The sequence below is a fragment of the Arachis duranensis genome, chromosome 9, assembly GCF_000817695.3.
Source record: "Arachis duranensis cultivar V14167 chromosome 9, aradu.V14167.gnm2.J7QH, whole genome shotgun sequence".
Taxonomy (NCBI): domain Eukaryota; kingdom Viridiplantae; phylum Streptophyta; class Magnoliopsida; order Fabales; family Fabaceae; genus Arachis; species Arachis duranensis.
This window is the reverse complement of record NC_029780.3, coordinates 107,438,479-107,455,651: the sequence shown is the minus strand read 5'-3', so window position 1 is coordinate 107,455,651 and position 17,173 is coordinate 107,438,479. Positions and strand designations below refer to the sequence as shown.

Sequence of the window (17,173 nt, the reverse complement as noted above, 5' to 3'; positions counted from 1 at the left end):
TCAAATAAAATAATTAGAGTTTATATTTACGTAAATATAACAATTCTAAACTAATTACATGTGTGTCCTATTTCGATTTTAAATAAACCGTGAAACTCCTTCTTCAATGATTTGCACATTTATACATAAATCGTAAAATCTCTATCACAGTTTATAAAAAAACACATTTACACATAAATCGTAGAATCTTGTCATGGTTTATGAAGAGACATCAGTTACACATTAACTGTAGAACTTTTCTCATGATATACGAAGAGCTAAGTCTGTATATAAATGCGAGACCAAGTGACAGACTGTATCCTTGAGTGTGTCTTAATTATTTATAAATGAAATAATTCACAGATAAAAGTTTAGGATTTTTTTAAAATAAATAAACAAATAACATTATTTTCCAATAACAATTAATCCAACATTATATACAAAGGATCCATTATTTTTGGGTTATGTACATAATTTTTAACTAGGTCGTCATTCAGCAAAGGCACCTGCAGGTTCTACACACATGTCGCCGCTTAGATGGCAGAACGGTTCCTGCAAATAAAATTTTACTTCAGCCAACTTTAATCCACTCCCACACAAAAGAACCACCATTGTGATGGCAAAGAAGGTTTTGAAAAGAATAAGAAAAAATTAGAAAAGAAGAGAATACCTACAAAGAATTTGTACTAAAAAATATTGAGTTTTTTTATTAAACATTCTTTTTGAAAGAATTTGGATTAGTCTAGTTTATTCAATTTTTAAAAATATTATGTGCACAAATAAAAAGATTAATATTTTTACTCGTCAACAAATATGCTAAAAAAATTTGTACTCATAAAATTAGTTATGTATATAAAATATATATTAAAAAATTAAATAATACATATATTTATATACAAATACATAGTAATTAATTTATTTGTGTACATAATATTTTAAAAAATTAAATAATCAGACTAATCCAAATTCTAAAAAAAATGTTTAATAGAGAACTTAATATTTTTTAGTATAAATTATTTCTAAGTACTCCCTTCTTTCCTAATTTTTCCTTATTCTCTCCGAAACTTTTTTTTGCCATCACAACGATGGTTCTTTATGTGAGAGTGAATTAAAGTTGGCCGAGGTAGAATTTTATTAGCAAGAACTATTCTACAGGTCACTCTTAGTGCGCGACTTGTGTGTAGAACCTGCAGGTCGCTTGCTAAACGACCACCTAGTAAAAAATTACGCAGGTACCCAAAAAGATGGATCCTCACATATAATTCTAGACTTTTATATGTAAATTATTTAATTTATAAATAACTAATACACACTCAAGAATCTGTGCTTAGTCTCACATTTTATATAAAGACTTAACTTTTCATAAATCGTAGTAGAGGTTTTATAGTTTATGTATAACTAATGCCTCTTTATAAACCATAATAGGAGTTTTACGGTTTATGTGTAAATGTGCCTTTTCATAAACTGTGATTGAAATTCTATCATTTATCTGTAAATGTGCAAAATATTAAAGGGATTCCCTAGTTTATATAAAATTAAAATAAGATACATATGTAATCAGTTTGAAATGGTTGCATTTACATAAATATAAACTCCAATTATTTTATTTAAGTAATTTTTCCTTATTTTTTATCATAATAAAATTATTTTTTTTCTCTTTGTGACTGGTTTACTCTCTTATAGAATAAATTTTCACTTAAAAATCTTAATATATTCTCGTCTCTTGGTTTCTGGATTTTGTGAAATTTTCTTGCTACATTGTTTTAATTCCATTGATGCCACTATTATTTAGGTATATATGTGTGTTGTTTTGTTCTTATTTTTGCAAAAAAGAAAAATTATGTATTTTATTTATCACATTTAAATTAATGTCATTGTCATAAAAAATGATCATTTTTAAATCTCGGTATATGTTGATAAAATATACGAGTGATTGATTAAGGAAAAAGGATAGGAGAATAACGTTTTTTCTGAACAATATAAATAATAAATTAAAAAAAGTTAATTTTAATTTTAAAAATCAAATTTTGAATTAATTAGATTTAATCATAATTTTAAAATTTTTATTTTTGAATCATCTTTTTTCAAACAATGACACCTTCCCTCTCTTGCAATCTTGTGCTACCGCAGCCGCTATTGTATCACGATTTCGGTGCTCTCTGCAGCTGTTATCTCGTTACTTATTTCTTATTAATTAAGTCGGGTGTTCATTTTACTATATATGCGGATAGTTCTTTTCATTCTAAAGTTGATGTTTATTTGGGTATACGATTGGTATTTTACTTTATTCGTTTGATTTTGCATGTATATATTCCGCAAGATATTCATTTTACTATGTATGCGGATAGTTCTTTTCGCTAAGATGTGAATGTTTATTTGGGTCATACCATTAGGTGAATGAAGCCAAGTGGCACACGATAGAAGTGGCAAAGACACGACGCAGCGGCAAAACTAGGTTACTGGCTCTGCGACGGTGCGACATCACATAAGGGAGAAGAAGGCACGCAACGGTAGCATCGCTTGCAAGGAGAACAGAGGCAGTGCGATGCATGGGAGAAGAAGGTGCAGCGACGCGTCGGTTGCAAGAGCAAATGGGTGGCGCGACGCATAGGAGAAAAAGTCGCAGTGGTTGCTTCTTCAGACAATGGTAGTGGCAGTGAGGTGCGTTGGTGACAGCAAGACAGGAAAGGGAGAGTGAAGTTAGGATTGTGGTGTATAAATGTGGTAAAATATTTTTTTTGTTTTAGTGGACCTAGTGTGCATCCTATTGTTCACGTTGTTCGCATCCCACATTTTCTACCTAACAGAACTCTTGATTAAGTACATGAATCAATAGTTTGTTTAGTATATAAAATTTGTTGGCTAATTCGGTAGTGGTTAACTCATTTTTGTATTTGATCAAGTTATATATTTTAGAAGATGGGTAAACCTCAAAAAAATGTATTCCAAATATTTTGTCGTTGATAAAAATATTTTTAAATTTTGTTATCGACAAAAATGTATTTAAATAATTTAAAAATGTGACAAAAATATATACTCGTGTACAGAGATAATATTTTATATCAATAGAAAAAAGTGATATAAAAATGGAGTTTTTTTTTGCGACTAAAAATATTGGCAAGTGAGTTACGCTACACTTTTTTGTTAATAGAGTAGGATTTCTATTGTGGTTAAGTATTTTTTTAATATGTTTTTTAAATTATTTGATAATATTTTTGTCAGTAATAAAATTTAGTAATATTTTTGTCAATAATAAAATAATTTTAAGTATATTTTTTGTGATTTACCCTTTTGGAAGATTCAAAATTTTGGGTTATGGCTTGGACGGCCAAAGTTTTGCTGTGTGAAAATCACATTGGATTAATTTATGTAATAATTAAATAGTGCATTAGACATAATAAACAAAAATTAAACAAGAAAGCTCTCGCAATTATTATTTTGGGACTGACAATAATCTTTTCCATTTATAAATAACACATAGAAGGTTTTATAAAGGTTAAATACTAAATTGATAACGAGATATCAGATATGTTCTTATCTTTTTAAAAAGATTTATATCAAACATATCAATACATTTTATTCAACAAAAACAAGAAAATGTTTAATATCAATAATCACCTTTCATGTAATAAGATTTTTCAATAAACTCTAGCAAAATGTTTCAAGCTGAAAAAATATAAATATGGATTTAATTTTGGTATAACACTGTAAAATAAGATTTCTGAGTGAAATATAAGCATATAGAATTTGAACTTCTTAACACTTGTGAGAAGTTTTTATTTTTTATTTTTTGTCTTATTATAATTTTTTAAAAGCATTTTGTATTATTTTGTGTCCTTTTCCTTTTTTACTTTTTTGCAAAGTACAAATAAGCAACTTTTGTTGTAATAGACTACTTGAACACATGATGGTGTTAAATTTTTTAATTAGTTCGAACCAATTGGCAAAATCAGTCGAACCAAAAATCAATAGAAAAAGTGATTTGGGTTATTGAAAAAATAACCTGCAAGAAAATCAGTGACAAATTGAAAAATTGATTACTGTCTAAAGCTGAGAGATTGGTAATCATAAAATTAGTGATTAATAGCTTACCAATATACTTTTTAAGTTTATTCAAAATGTTAAAAGAGGTGACAAAACATATTATTTCCATGCAGTTGAGATTCTTTTGGGAGATGGGAGATAAAAAGGATAAGAGGGTAATACTAATAATTAAGTGGAGCTTAATTCAGAAGCCAAGGAAACACGAAGATTTAGAAGTGAAGATCTAGTAATAAAAAATGAGGTATATAGAGAAATTATGAATATAGCTAAGGATAATGAGGTATATAGAGAAATGAGCAATGAGGGCTGGAAGATGTATGCCATACATGGGAAGAATACAAGGATTTTGGAAGATATCGGGGTAGGGGCAAAATATTAGGAGATTATTTTCCGAGATTATTCATGATCTCAAATTAGAGGAAGAGCACCATTGATGATTGTGGTATATGGAACGGAACCACATGTGTTTTCTAATGGAGGAGGGAGTTCTTGAGAGAGAAAAAATACAAATTGGTGAGACAAATATTTTATTAGAAAGTGTTTGTTTGTTTGTTTGTAGGCTATAAGGATACTTTGATGTGGACTTTCAGTACTGATGGAGAATATAACACAAAGAACTTTACAAATGTTACCGTGAAAAAGATTTATGATGTGCTTATGGCGAAGCACATATTTGACAATGTTTGGCAAGGATAAGAATCGCCAAGAGTGGAGATGCTAACGTAGTTTGTTATTATGGATAGATTAAACACAAAAGATAAGTTGAACAACGAAAATATCATAAATCAAGACGACGAAGGATGTGCTATATGCAAAGAAACTCTAGAATAAGCAACTCATTCATTTTTATATTGTAAGTTTGTGTATAATTTATGAATGAGGGCTAAAAATGAGGGAGGAATATGTTAGGTGGGTCCACATGATATGAACATTTGGTTTAAAAATTAAATATTTGAATGAGTCAAGATGTATGCTTTAGGAAAAAAACATAAATTATGTATTTCTTTATTATTGTTTCTGTTGTTTGGAGTTGTAAAAATCAGTTGATTTTTGAAAATAATATAAAACCTTAGGATAATTGTTGAAAAATAATTAAATCCTATATAAAACAGTGGCGGATAGAGAAATTTATAAATAAAAATATGAGGAGAGCTAATAGATTGACAATAATATTAGATAGAAGGAAAGAAGGATTTTGAGAATGGTGGCTATATACACATACATACCTGTTCATAATAGATTTGCTATGGGTAGCTATTTGGTATCTAAGAAAGGAAAAGTGGTATGTCATACAGGTGAACTGGTACATGTAAAGATGAGTGGAGAGACGATTGTAATGGGATTCGAAAGGGTTGTACAGTAACATGGTGGATTGGGTAAAAAGAAAAATTGAAGCTAGCGGGGTTTTATATATTTTTTGCTTAGTTTTTTAATGTTTTTTTTTCAATATTTTTTAAATGTTTTGTTTTGTTATATTTTAGAATTTTTAAAATGATTTTGAATTTTTTTCTTAGGAATTTTTTTTTATCTTTTTGGTACGTTTCAGATATTACTTTTTATTAGAAATTTGTATAATGATTTTAGAAATTTTAAAATAATTTTAGATGATTTTTTTTAGATTTTGGATATTTCTTTTTATTTAGGTTTTGGATGTTTCTCATGATATGTTTGAATTCACGTTCCCTCTAATGAGAAAATTCAAAACAAAAACTTAATTGGCTACAATTGGCTGCATCCCTAGTTACTTATCTAACGTGAGTGCTAATTTTATTGGGATTTAATTTAAATAAATAAAATAAATATTTTAATTACGAATATACGTTAATTTGAGGATGTTTACCGATTTCCATCAAGTGTCTTATCTCGTTTACAGTGTAAACAAGATAAGTATAGCCGTATCTCATTTACACTGTAAACAAAAAAAGTCACGAACACATGACAACATATCACGTTGAACGTGATACGTGGAAAATAGTTGTTTAGTCATATCTCGTTTACATTGTAAACGAGATACGTAGGAGAAAAAAACGTTTACACAGTAAACGAGATAGAATAGGACAAAAATCAGCCCCATATAAAAGGATCAAGAAATCGTTGGTATTCCTCAGAAATCTCTCAATTCTTTTTCTTCCATTTTTCTTCGAAAAACTTAGCAAAAATGTCTAGTGGGAGTGGTTTCTTTGTTGTGATGGTGTATCCCAACTGTCAGAGAGAAACAGTGACAGCGGGGTTATATTTGAGTGTGAGAGTCCTGCGCTATTCCAAATTCGAAGAGAAGATTTGTTGTCCGAGTTAAAGAGCATGATATTGACACACGTCGGCGGTGGTGAGAGAAAAGAAGTCGGTAGAGTTGGGTATAGAATGCTAGCACCAACAGAGAATTGTATATTTTGGTTTTGTCTATTCTGCTTCGATGGCAATGAGCATGTGCGCCTAATGATTGACATGCATGGCAGAAGTATAGTTGAACAAGTGATAGAGCTTTCTGCGAAGGTTTGTGACGTCGGTGGTGGTGCTGGCGGCTCGAATTTTGTACGGAAGACCCTCCTCTCGCATCACAACAGTTGCATTGTGCTAGTCCAATCCAAGCCATGGACGTTAAGGATGAGGAATCCGATGAAGAGTACATTGCCGATAGCCACGAATGTGGTTCCTCTAATGACGACGACGACGATGAGTTCATACTTGAGACTCCTGTGGGTGGATCAGTTTGATACATTTTGCCTGCTCCACATCCAATTCCAAAGTTATCATTTGTACCCAACCACTACCATACATTGAATTTGGATGTGATGCATGAGAAAACTCCATTTTTGAATCTGGAGGCTGATGATTACAACACCGAAGGTGGTGTGGAGTTTTAAGTTGGTCATAGATTCAGGAGCAGAGAAGCAGTGCTGCAAGGCATGAAGAATTACGGTATTCGGAGAAGTGCCAAGTATCGAGTAGTCGAATCGGATCAATTAAAGTACTACGTACCATTGCTGCAATTTACAGATGTCTTTGGAGTCTCCGTGTCGCCCTCTGACAAAATTTTGGATATTGGTGAATGTTGTTGTATTGAATTCGATTTCTTTTTTGTCGTTCTTATTTTGGTCAAATTTTAATTCGACTATATGTAAAATGGTTAAGGAGATGTGTAAATTCGGCGGAGCACACATGTGTCTGGCCCCACCATGTCACAGGATCGCCGACAGCTAGACAACAACCTCATATGCAAAATCATCCTGCTACTCATACAGTCCGGTCCATCAGTGAACATTCCTATTCTACAGAGTACAGTGAGATAGAGCTATCACTTCAAGCCGCGTACAGGAACGTTTGGATGACAAAACAAAAGACAATTGCGTAGATATATGGTGACTGGGAAGAGTCGTACAACAATGAGTTGTGGTTACTCAAAGCATTGCAGAGTTGTCTCCCTGGCATGGTATGTGACATCAGTGCGTTGCCGTATTACGATGGCCACTTGATGGTGCACGACTACGGTCAGTTCGACAAGGTGTTCTTGTCATACCCTCCATGCATTAAAGCTTTCAAGCATTGTAAGCCGTTCATCTCCGTAGATAGTATGCACTTGTATGGCAAATATGATGGAGTGTTGCTAATTGCAGTTGCACAGGATGGTAACAGTAACATCCTCTCGGTGGCCTTCGCCGTTATTGAGTTTGAGAGTACAGAATCATGGTCCTTCTTCCTTACCAATCTAGGACGCCATGTGACACCACAAGAAGGGCTATTGATTATATCTGATAGATCTCAAGTAATCAAGGCTGCACTTAGAGCTAATGACAACCTATGGGAGCCTCTTAGGGTGTTCCATGCGTATTGTGTCAGGCACATGGCTACGAACATTGTGTCTCGGTTCAAGATAGCCGAGGGTAAGCGATATCTCATTAATGCTGCATAAAATCCTAGCAATGTTGGGTACAAGTGGTACATGGATGCTCTAAGGATGTTATCGTGTGAGATGGCTGATTGGGCCGGTAGATTTAATAAGGAAATATGGTTGCAACATTGTGATGGTGGATGTCGAGTTGAGAACATGACAACTAACCTATCCAAGTGCATTAACGAAGTTCTGAAGGGTACAAGATATCTACCTATTTAAGCTATTGTTAGATGCACGTACCACAGATTGCAGCAGTTGTTCGTCCGGAAGAGTAAGGAGGCACAGGCTCAAATGGCAACGGATAATCAGTATTCACAATGGCTATAGGCTGCGGTTGAAAAGAATAGAGAGGGTATCCAGAAGATGCAGGTTACAAATTGCGACACGAGGGCTTTGGCTTTTCTGATACATGAATTAGAATTGTTTGAGGGTTGGAGCTAGGGTTCATTCTATGTTCGGTTGAGCTCGGGGACTTGCAACTGCAGGCTTTTCCAGTCACTTCATTTCTCCTGTCGTCATGCACTTGCTGCTTGTGCTACTGCCGACATCGAGTGGGGGCCATATGTTCATCCAGTCTACTTTTAAGAGTCTATGTTCAAGGTTTACGAGGTAGAGTTTCACCCGATTTTTGATGAGAAGCTTTGGCTAGAGTGGCACGGGGCACATTTACGCCCTAATCTGGCCAGGCGTAGAAAGGGAACCGGCAGACCAAATTCTATGAGGTTTTGTAGCGATATGGACGAGGTGGAGCGCCAAGAGAAACGGCACAGGCTATTCCGACAAACGAGCATACTCTGCCTCCTCCTCGGACTCAACGTCCAGCCTCTCCATGCTGGGTCTGACGCACTCTGGTCAAGGAACTACAACTCCTCCGGGGTCCCTCCCACTCCTCTCCCTCCAGGCAGGTCTCCGAGTGTCTGGTTGCACCTCCCTGGCATGCCTACAATGATCAGGGACATCTCGTGGAAGGTAGAGGACATCCCTAGGCTGACTTGGTGTAGACTGCAAGTCGTCAGGGAAGGTCAAAAGTTTGGGGTCATCAAGCACATCCTTTCTGGACAGATGTCTGACCTGGCAGGCCTGCTAGTACCAGACCGAGTACTCCTACGTCGGCCTATCACCAGCGGTTGGCTAAATGGAGATCATATGACCCTCCTCAAACCGAGCTTTGAAACCATCAAGTAGCCCCATCTGTCTGGTGAAACTCCACAATATTAAAGCACACTAGGGGGACAACAGACAACCAAGTCTCTGACTCTCCTGCGGACCTCATCCAATCTGGAGTAATGTCATGTAGTCTGGGTCAACATACGACGTCCACTGAAACTGCATAACCGAGTGTCATAGGCTCATCAGAAGCAGTTTATACGATAATCGTACTCAAATGTTTCATATTCAAGTAGGTAAAAGATAAGGGTATACCTCGTCCAAATGTAGCCGATCTAGCGTCGTACGCCAATGGAGGACTCTTTGTGTTCCTAGTCTGTTGGGTCATCCCGATCAACCTGTTAACATACGCAGTAATCAAATTGTGTCAATTCGCGCAGATAAAACTTGAATTGAATAAATAAAAATTGATAGGAACATTAAACGATAACTATTACCTCACTGCTAAGGGAAAGGTCAGAACCTGCCTCTCCAGCGGATACCACTGTAGAATCCTGTGGTATATCCACGAGACTAACAGCGGTGTACATCTGGCTATGTCCTTGGTGTCACGATGTGCTACATGGCACAAGGAGTGGTACGTCCATGCAAGCATAGTGGACCCTCACGATAGACCACTGCTTCTCCCGAAGTTAGCCAACAGTGGCAAGCATCTGATATGCACCTGATTGTTGGACTTGTCGGTCATTAGGTAACCAACGATCAACAGCATGATGTAGCACCTAGTGTACTGTCGGAGCGTGCTGGATCCGTGGTACTCAGAGGCATATGGCGGACTCTATCCCAATGCCATGTCATCTTGATGCTAAACGACTCCTTCCTATGGAAACCTTGCTACGGACCGTGTGGAGGTCTGGTACCCAAGAATTCCTCCATGTACTCCCATGTCGGTCGCTGGTACCAAGTTTGGAAGTCATACAGGCACCCATGACCCAGTCACTGTCTTCCCGTGTGTGCGTAACCCGAGGTAGTACACAACGCCCTGCAGGGTGATGGTGTACTTATCCTATGACAGGTGAAAAGTGTGGGTCTCTAGATGCCAGCTCTCCACGAATGTAGTGATAAAAGAGTTGTCAAACACAAAGTCCCTGAGTTGTACCGTATCGCCGAACCCAGCCTCCCTCAAGTAAGAGTCGATGGCATCCGAGGGTGCAAGTGTGTGACTAACCCACCGAGGTAGTAGCAGGTGAGGCCTCTATTTAAAAGAAAAACTTTTATAAAGATCCGATTCCAAACTAAGTTTTCTAGCATGTCCAAATGTATTCTAATAAATCTAAAATGCAATCCAAATAAACATCACAACATAATAAACAGGATACAAAACTAATACTTAAAAATTCTCTCCAAATTTAAAGAAAATATTAACTAAGAAAAACATTTAATTAACTAATCAAATCAAAGTAATTACTTATCTAATTTTCACTATGAGTAAATTATACACCAAACTCATGTTACTAACTTGCCAACTAACCTAAACTGTATTACCTCAATATCATCCAGTCTAGTCATATGTTAAAACACTAACTCTATAGAAATTTTGGAAATAAAATTGCATACACTTATTAATTTAAATAATAAAGTTAACACTAACCTCAAAATCAATAACTCCCGCAATGTGCTAACTAGTGTTGAGACGGTTGATTTCAGGGTCCAGTGCGTCCTTGCATGCCATAATGTCCGGGTAACTAATAAATATAAAAAAAAAAACAGTGCAAGAAAGAGATCAATGTGGAATCAGGAACGATGTGAACAACTTCTATTTATAGTCGCTCTCTGGACTTATCTTGTTTACAGTGTAAACAAGATAAGACACATGATGAAAATCGGTAAATACCCTCAAATTAACGTATATTCGTAATTAAAATATTTATTTTATTTATTTTAAAAAGTCTAATTTTATTGTATACTTGAAAAAATATCTTTTAAACAAATTTTTAATACAATTGATAAAAGAATATTTAATTATGTTGAAAATAAATAATTAAAAAAATTGTGTCAATAATCCGTTTCAGTTTTACCGAAGTTAATAATTTCACTAGAATCTCATGAGTCACCTCTCTCAATATTCTCATAATACCCTCCAAAAGACCAAAACTCACAACCATAGCCTTCTCTCCATCTCACACGTTACACAACAAAGCCCAAATCAGTCATTTCGTATCCCACAAATCACTCGTACGTGTCACCGAAACAAATATCCTCTTCCTAGTTCCTCCCTCCTCTCATTCTCTCTCCTCTCTAAAGACCGGAGCAGTGAGAAGCACGAAACGCTCTTTTGAGCCATCGAAGTGACTGCTCTGCAAAAAAACAAACATCCACCGTCCCTTCTTCTAATCTAACGGCTCAAATCACTTCCCCTTCACCAGTGGTTACCCCCATCTTTCCCCACACAATGGTTTTATTGTTTTAACCATAAACCCTAGCCGAAATCGAAACACACTCTCACTCTCTCTCTATCACCCTCTTTCTCTCTCTAACTAAGCGCGCGCTCTTTCCCGCTTCCGCCTTTTCCCTCTCTCTCCCTTCCTCCCCCTCTCTCTTCTCGCAGATCTCGAGTTTTGTGATTAATTTCTCGGTCTCAATTCTTCGTCTTCGCCTTCTGTAACGTTCGCCCTCCGTTTCTTCTTCCTTCTTCTTTATACCCCCTCCTAAAATTTTGTTTTTGGTCACTGTAAATCCGTCGTTCATGTATCCCACGAGATCGTTCTTTAAATTTCTCTTGTACCGACTTTGTTCGTCTTTGATGATTATGGTTTATTATGTTCCGATTCTGAGATTAAGAACCTTCTAGAATAATCAAGTTTGGGGTTAAGGGTGGTGTTTGTGACTTTGTGTGGGTGTATCAGTGTATGTGTTTTCCTTTTTCTTTTTTTTTTTGTTTATTTATTTATTTTTTTAAAAAGTTAGTTTGGGTTTTGGGCTTATTTAACACTTTGTTGCTGAGAAATAGAGTCTAGGTCGTCTCCGTAAGTGTTGGGGGGGTTTTTGGGCAACTTTTGCGACTCGGTGCTGAGTTGACTCAACTCGTTGTACGGACTCGGTGAAATTCGAAGGTGGTTGGGAATAGGGCCAAAAAAGATCGAATCCCGGGCGGTGTTCTTCGGGGACCGGACGGCAATGCCGGCGGTTGGGATGAGGCGGACCACGAGGGTGTTTGGGGTGGTCACGGGCTCTGAAAACGCCCGTGTCCTGCGGTCGGGGCGGCGTCTGTGGCCGGAATCCGGCGAGAGCTTGAAACCCAAGAGAGGTAGTGGAAAGGCGGATGAATGGCCCAAGAAGCCCGAAAAGAACAACGTTGATGCCGCAGCTTTCACCTCGCCTCGTGGCGGCGGCGGAACTGCGAAATTGAAGCAAGAAAATACAGTTCCTGTTCGTGCCAATGAGAAGAAAAGCGTTGTTAAAGCCGTTGAGATCAGGAAGCAGGGGACGGTGCCGGCTGCTCGGTCGTTGAGCAAAGGCCCTGATAAGTTCTTTGGGATTGTCTATACGAGGAAGAGGAAGAGGGCTGTTGTTGATGCTAAAAAGAAGAAGTTTGGGTTGCGGTTTTCGCGGCGGCAGCAACCGAGGAAGGATCCGTGCGTGTTTGCAGCTGTTGTCAGGAGGCAGTGCTTGGGCACGGAGGATGATATGTTTTCTCGGTTCTTGGTTTTAGTGTTGAGGGCTACATTGAGGACCGGGGTTGAGATGAAGGAGCTCTCTGCATTCCTTCTTTCTGAGCCTATCTGTGGTGCTTATGCTTCAAGGGGAATACAGTTCTTGCAGGTATTATGATTATGTTTGGGTTTGTATTTGTGATTTGAATATGGTTTAGTTTGCACCCTGTATAGTAGTAATGAATGGATGGAAAACAGGATAGTCGATTTAGTTATGTTTACTATAGAAGTTTTTCTTTAGTGATTATCCGCATATTGATTGCGCATTTTTTAAGTTTCGGGTTATCTTTCCTAACATGCATATTTTATCTTTTCTCTTTCAGGGTTCTCCTATGGTCCACGCTGGTGTTTGTCAGTTTTTTGGGAACATGAGGCTTGGGCCATCATTCTCTCTGGATTTTTCTGCGGTTCCTCACTGTTTTAATTATCTGCGTTCTTCAGTGTTTTTGAGATCGATGTTTAGATCATTTTTTCTTGTATATAATCCAGTACATGAGTCTAGTGATGTCGAGGATGAAATTGACTTCCCAGAGTTGCAGAATGAATTGAAGGTTTCCTACAATTCTTTCGTGAGAGAACCTGATGAGAGTGGAATGATCCTGCCTGAGGTTGTTAAAATCAATGATGCTTTATCAGCACTTGCATCCAACAAGAGTTCCAGGTTACCTGGTCGAAGTGGACAATACAGAAATGTGAACTCTAAAGGCATTCAACGGAGGAGGACTTCTCTCGGGAAACGGAAGACTCGGAATAATTTATTGTTAGAAAGAAGTAATGGAACAATTACTTATAATTTAAGGAATGGCCCTAAAAAAAATATTGCAGCTGTAGCATCTAATATGAAGCTTAGAAATTCGGCTAACAGTGACACTTCAGTAAGCTTATCAGAAGCAGGTTGTGCCGCAGTAAACTCAACGGAAGGATTGGATTCATCTTGTTCTACAAATATATTGGTTACAGAGTCAGATAGATGTTACCGGATAGAAGGAGCAGTTGTCACTGTAGAAATGTCTGCATCAAGGGAGTGGCATCTTGCTGTAAAGAAAGATGGATTGACAAGATGTACCCTCAAACCAGAAAAGGTGATGAGACCCTGCTCTTCTAATCGTTATACCCATGTGATAATGTTCTCGTTGGACAATGGGTTGAAACTGGAGTTTCCTAATCGACCGGACTGGGTTGTCTTCAAAGACCTTTACAAAGTGTGTTCTGACAGAAATGTTCCTGCTCCTGTTTCTAAATTTATTCCAGTGCCAGGTGTCCGAGATGTCGTTGGCTATGGAGATAATATCACGGCTCCCTTCTGTAGGCCTGAAAGTTATATATTAGCAAATGGTGACGAGTTATCTAGAGCAATAACAAGGAAGAGTGCAAATTATGACATGGATTCTGAAGATGAAGAATGGTTGAGCAAGTTTAATGCTGAGTATCAAGAACATGTATCTGAGGATCAATTTGAGTTAATTGTTGATGCTTTGGAGAAGGCTAGCTACTCTAATCCAGATGATTGTCTTGATGAGACTTACCTTGTTAATCAGTGCCGGGATCTTTGTTGCAAGGTAGTTTTAGAAGCTGTTTGTAGCTTTTGGATGAGAAAGCGGAAACAAAAACGTTCTTCTCTGCTTAGGGTTTTCCAGGTAACTTGTCTATGTTTTTACATATTGTAAAAGTAATTAGTTGTCTGGATGTTGTTCCTTTTTGTTTTCTTCTCATCTCTTGGTTGCAAAGCGGGAAAAACACTTCTGGTCTGTTATAAATTAGGATCCGTTTGGATCTGTTTGTTATATTTTGGCCTAAATATATTTCTCCATCATGTATGTTTTGTATTTTTGGAAGCAATAGAGGATCAAAAAAAATATTTCTTATTCATTATTAAAGGATATAGTTTTTCAAGTGGGCCAGTGGTTTTGTCACTGTTTGTAGCTACATGTGTCCCATGTTTACCTGAATAGGGGAGATACCTAGTGAGAAAAGTGAGCTTATACGAGAGTGAGAGGATCAAATCTATGCATGTTTAAATATACAGTGTGCTCCCCATAATTAACATGTTTGAAATGGTTTTTCTCTGCTCAGAGTAATCAATCAAAGAAGGCTCCACTCATTCCCAAGCCTTTGCTGAGAAAGAGGAGATCATTCAAGAGACAGCCTAGTCAATTTGGCAGAGGCAAACATCCAAGGGTTTTGCAAGGTAAGGTAGTGATTTCTTGTCCTCTTCATAAACAAAGATCGAGTCCTCTACTTCTGAGAATATTTTGGATGTGATGTTTTTTTTTTTTTTTTCCGGCTTACATCTTATTGATAATCTGGCGCTATCATTCTTTTGACTAATTTCATCTTACCCACACGCTATATACCCACATGTTATACTAAAATTTGTTGAGTGTTGGCTGCTGATCCTGTTTAGTGGCTTTTTCTATTCGGTCTTTTTTCTGTGGTACATCATTCAATATATCATGTAATCATCTGTGTTTTAAAATGAAATAAAAATTGTTATTTTGGTTTTTTTTTTCTTGTCTTTTTTCAGTTTCAAGAATTTTCGCTAATAAAATTAAAACAAGCAGAGGAGGGGAAAAATTGACCTTTATATAGTTTCCTTCATAAAATCCTGAAACACAATATGAAATGAAAATAGAAAGTGCATATCATAACCAGGTAAAAGAGAAATAGAAGCCTTTGTGAAAATCTCACATGACCTTTTTATGTATTAATTTTCTTTGTTGATTTGATGTTTGTTCTATATTTGGCTCTTTTCTGGGTTAATAGTGAAAATTAACAGTGTTCTATATTGTTCACTTGTTTGGTTGATTCTAGTGATTTGCTTTTAGTCAAATCACATTCAAATCCATAATATTCTCATAGAACTAGAGCCAAAATAAGGTGATTATATCTGATCTGATCTGTTCATTTATGTTAGCAATTGTAGCTGAACAAGATGCTTTGGAGGAGAAGAATGCGATGCGTAAGTTTGAACATGCAAAAGCATCGGCAAACGAATCCAAGGAGTATGCAGTACGGAAGCGGAAGAGGGCTCAGTCTCTAATGGAGAATGCAGATTTGGCCATCTACAAGGCCACCATGTTGGTCAGAATAGCCGAAGCAGCTCAGTCCCAGGCCGGAGAATCAGTAAATGAGATGGCAGAACACTTTCTTGATTGACTAGTAGAGTCAACCATTCCTTATGCTAAATTATCATCACACCCCAATTTTTATTACACAAAGGGTTGCAGTGGCCGTTGTTTATTTTTTTGTTCTAAAAAAGGGAAAATATTGTAATTGTGTACATATTTTTTTTACCTTTTGCTTGTATGTACATCTTGCCTTCAAGTAATGACCCTCACACCAGTCTCTTGTACAAGTAGATTAGTGGATTAACTTAAAAGGATTTTAAGAAATGAAAAGGAGGAAAAATATGAGAATGAAAGATTTATTTTAAAACCTTGCACCAGTGCCTCTGAAAATATTATTGCCTTGCCTCCGATATTCATTAGGCATCGTTGTGCACATACGGTGATGTGATTGAGGTAAAATATAGGTGAAGATTTTGATAGAAGAGCATTTTATATTTTTACACAGTTGCCTCTAAAGAACTTCAAGATGTGCCAAACCAAGATTCAAGCAACGCAAACAATAAATTTTGAGAATTATTCGGTTTTTCCCTTAAACCTTTTGGTACTAATATTGATTGGCAATACCTGGTTTTTGCTGGAATAGAAGTATAGAACTATGAAATAGAATTCTGACTACAGAGAAACTGAGATGAATATTTTTTTTTTTTTTTTTTTTTGTTTATTTATTGNCTTTAATTCTTGGTCATAGATTGGACAACCCCAATCTTAGATTACACAATACATCCACTCACACACACTACTACTACTAACATGGATTGTATATTCCTCACTGAGACAATCTTAGATTACACAATACATCCACTCACACACACTACTACTACTAACATGGATTGTATATTCCTCACTGAGAATTCGAACCTGGATGCAGCTCCCAGTGAGGCAGGTGATGCTGCCATTGATCCAAGGCCTCGGCTGCGCGAAAGATGAGCTTAAAGAATTAATAGGAAGCTGACTGCATTTGATTGAAAAGCGATCCACAAAATAGGTTCTGCCGTTCTGAGGTAGACATGGCCGAATCAAGCATGATCTTTTTGTGGACAGTATCAAAAAATGACCCAATTCACTTCTCTTGTTTGGGTGCCATTCCCTTCTAACCCATGATTCCTTAGAAAGCAATAAGACCTATAATTAATTAATTACTAAGATTTTCCCAGCTCGTTTGGAGTCGGAGAGGGTCCGAAAAAGGAAAATCCATTTTGTTGGCGAATTCGATAGGGATCGTTGCTGAAATTTGGACCAACAGGGAATCAAAGGATTTTGAATCTACTCCTTCAAAATACGAACTATAATTTGGCTTATTTACAAAGAAC

At 36.6% G+C, this 17,173-nt stretch overlaps 2 protein-coding genes across 5 annotated transcripts; both read left to right on the top strand.

Moving 5' to 3' along the window:
• Positions 1-6,929: 6,929 nt before the first annotated feature.
• LOC127741602 (uncharacterized) lies at positions 6,930-7,933 on the top strand. The gene is made up of 3 exons (XM_052254369.1): positions 6,930-7,068; positions 7,209-7,342; positions 7,436-7,933. The coding sequence occupies exons 1-3, from the start codon at positions 6,930-6,932 to the stop codon at positions 7,931-7,933; spliced, it is 771 nt and encodes a 256-aa protein (XP_052110329.1).
• A 3,373-nt stretch (positions 7,934-11,306) lies between these two features.
• LOC107466786 (uncharacterized) lies at positions 11,307-16,077 on the top strand. 4 transcript variants are annotated; one of them, XM_016085790.3, is made up of 4 exons: positions 11,307-12,844; positions 13,059-14,372; positions 14,809-14,928; positions 15,659-16,077. In XM_016085790.3, the coding sequence occupies exons 1-4, from the start codon at positions 12,200-12,202 to the stop codon at positions 15,773-15,775; spliced, it is 2,196 nt and encodes a 731-aa protein (XP_015941276.1). In that variant the 5' UTR covers positions 11,307-12,199; the 3' UTR covers positions 15,776-16,077. The 4 variants fall into 4 exon arrangements, with proteins under 4 accessions (XP_015941276.1, XP_015941277.1, XP_015941273.1 ...); XM_016085791.3 differs by having other exon boundaries at positions 15,650-15,791; XM_016085787.3 differs by having other exon boundaries at positions 11,308-12,844; positions 14,809-14,923.
• The last annotated feature ends 1,096 nt before the right edge of the window (positions 16,078-17,173 follow it).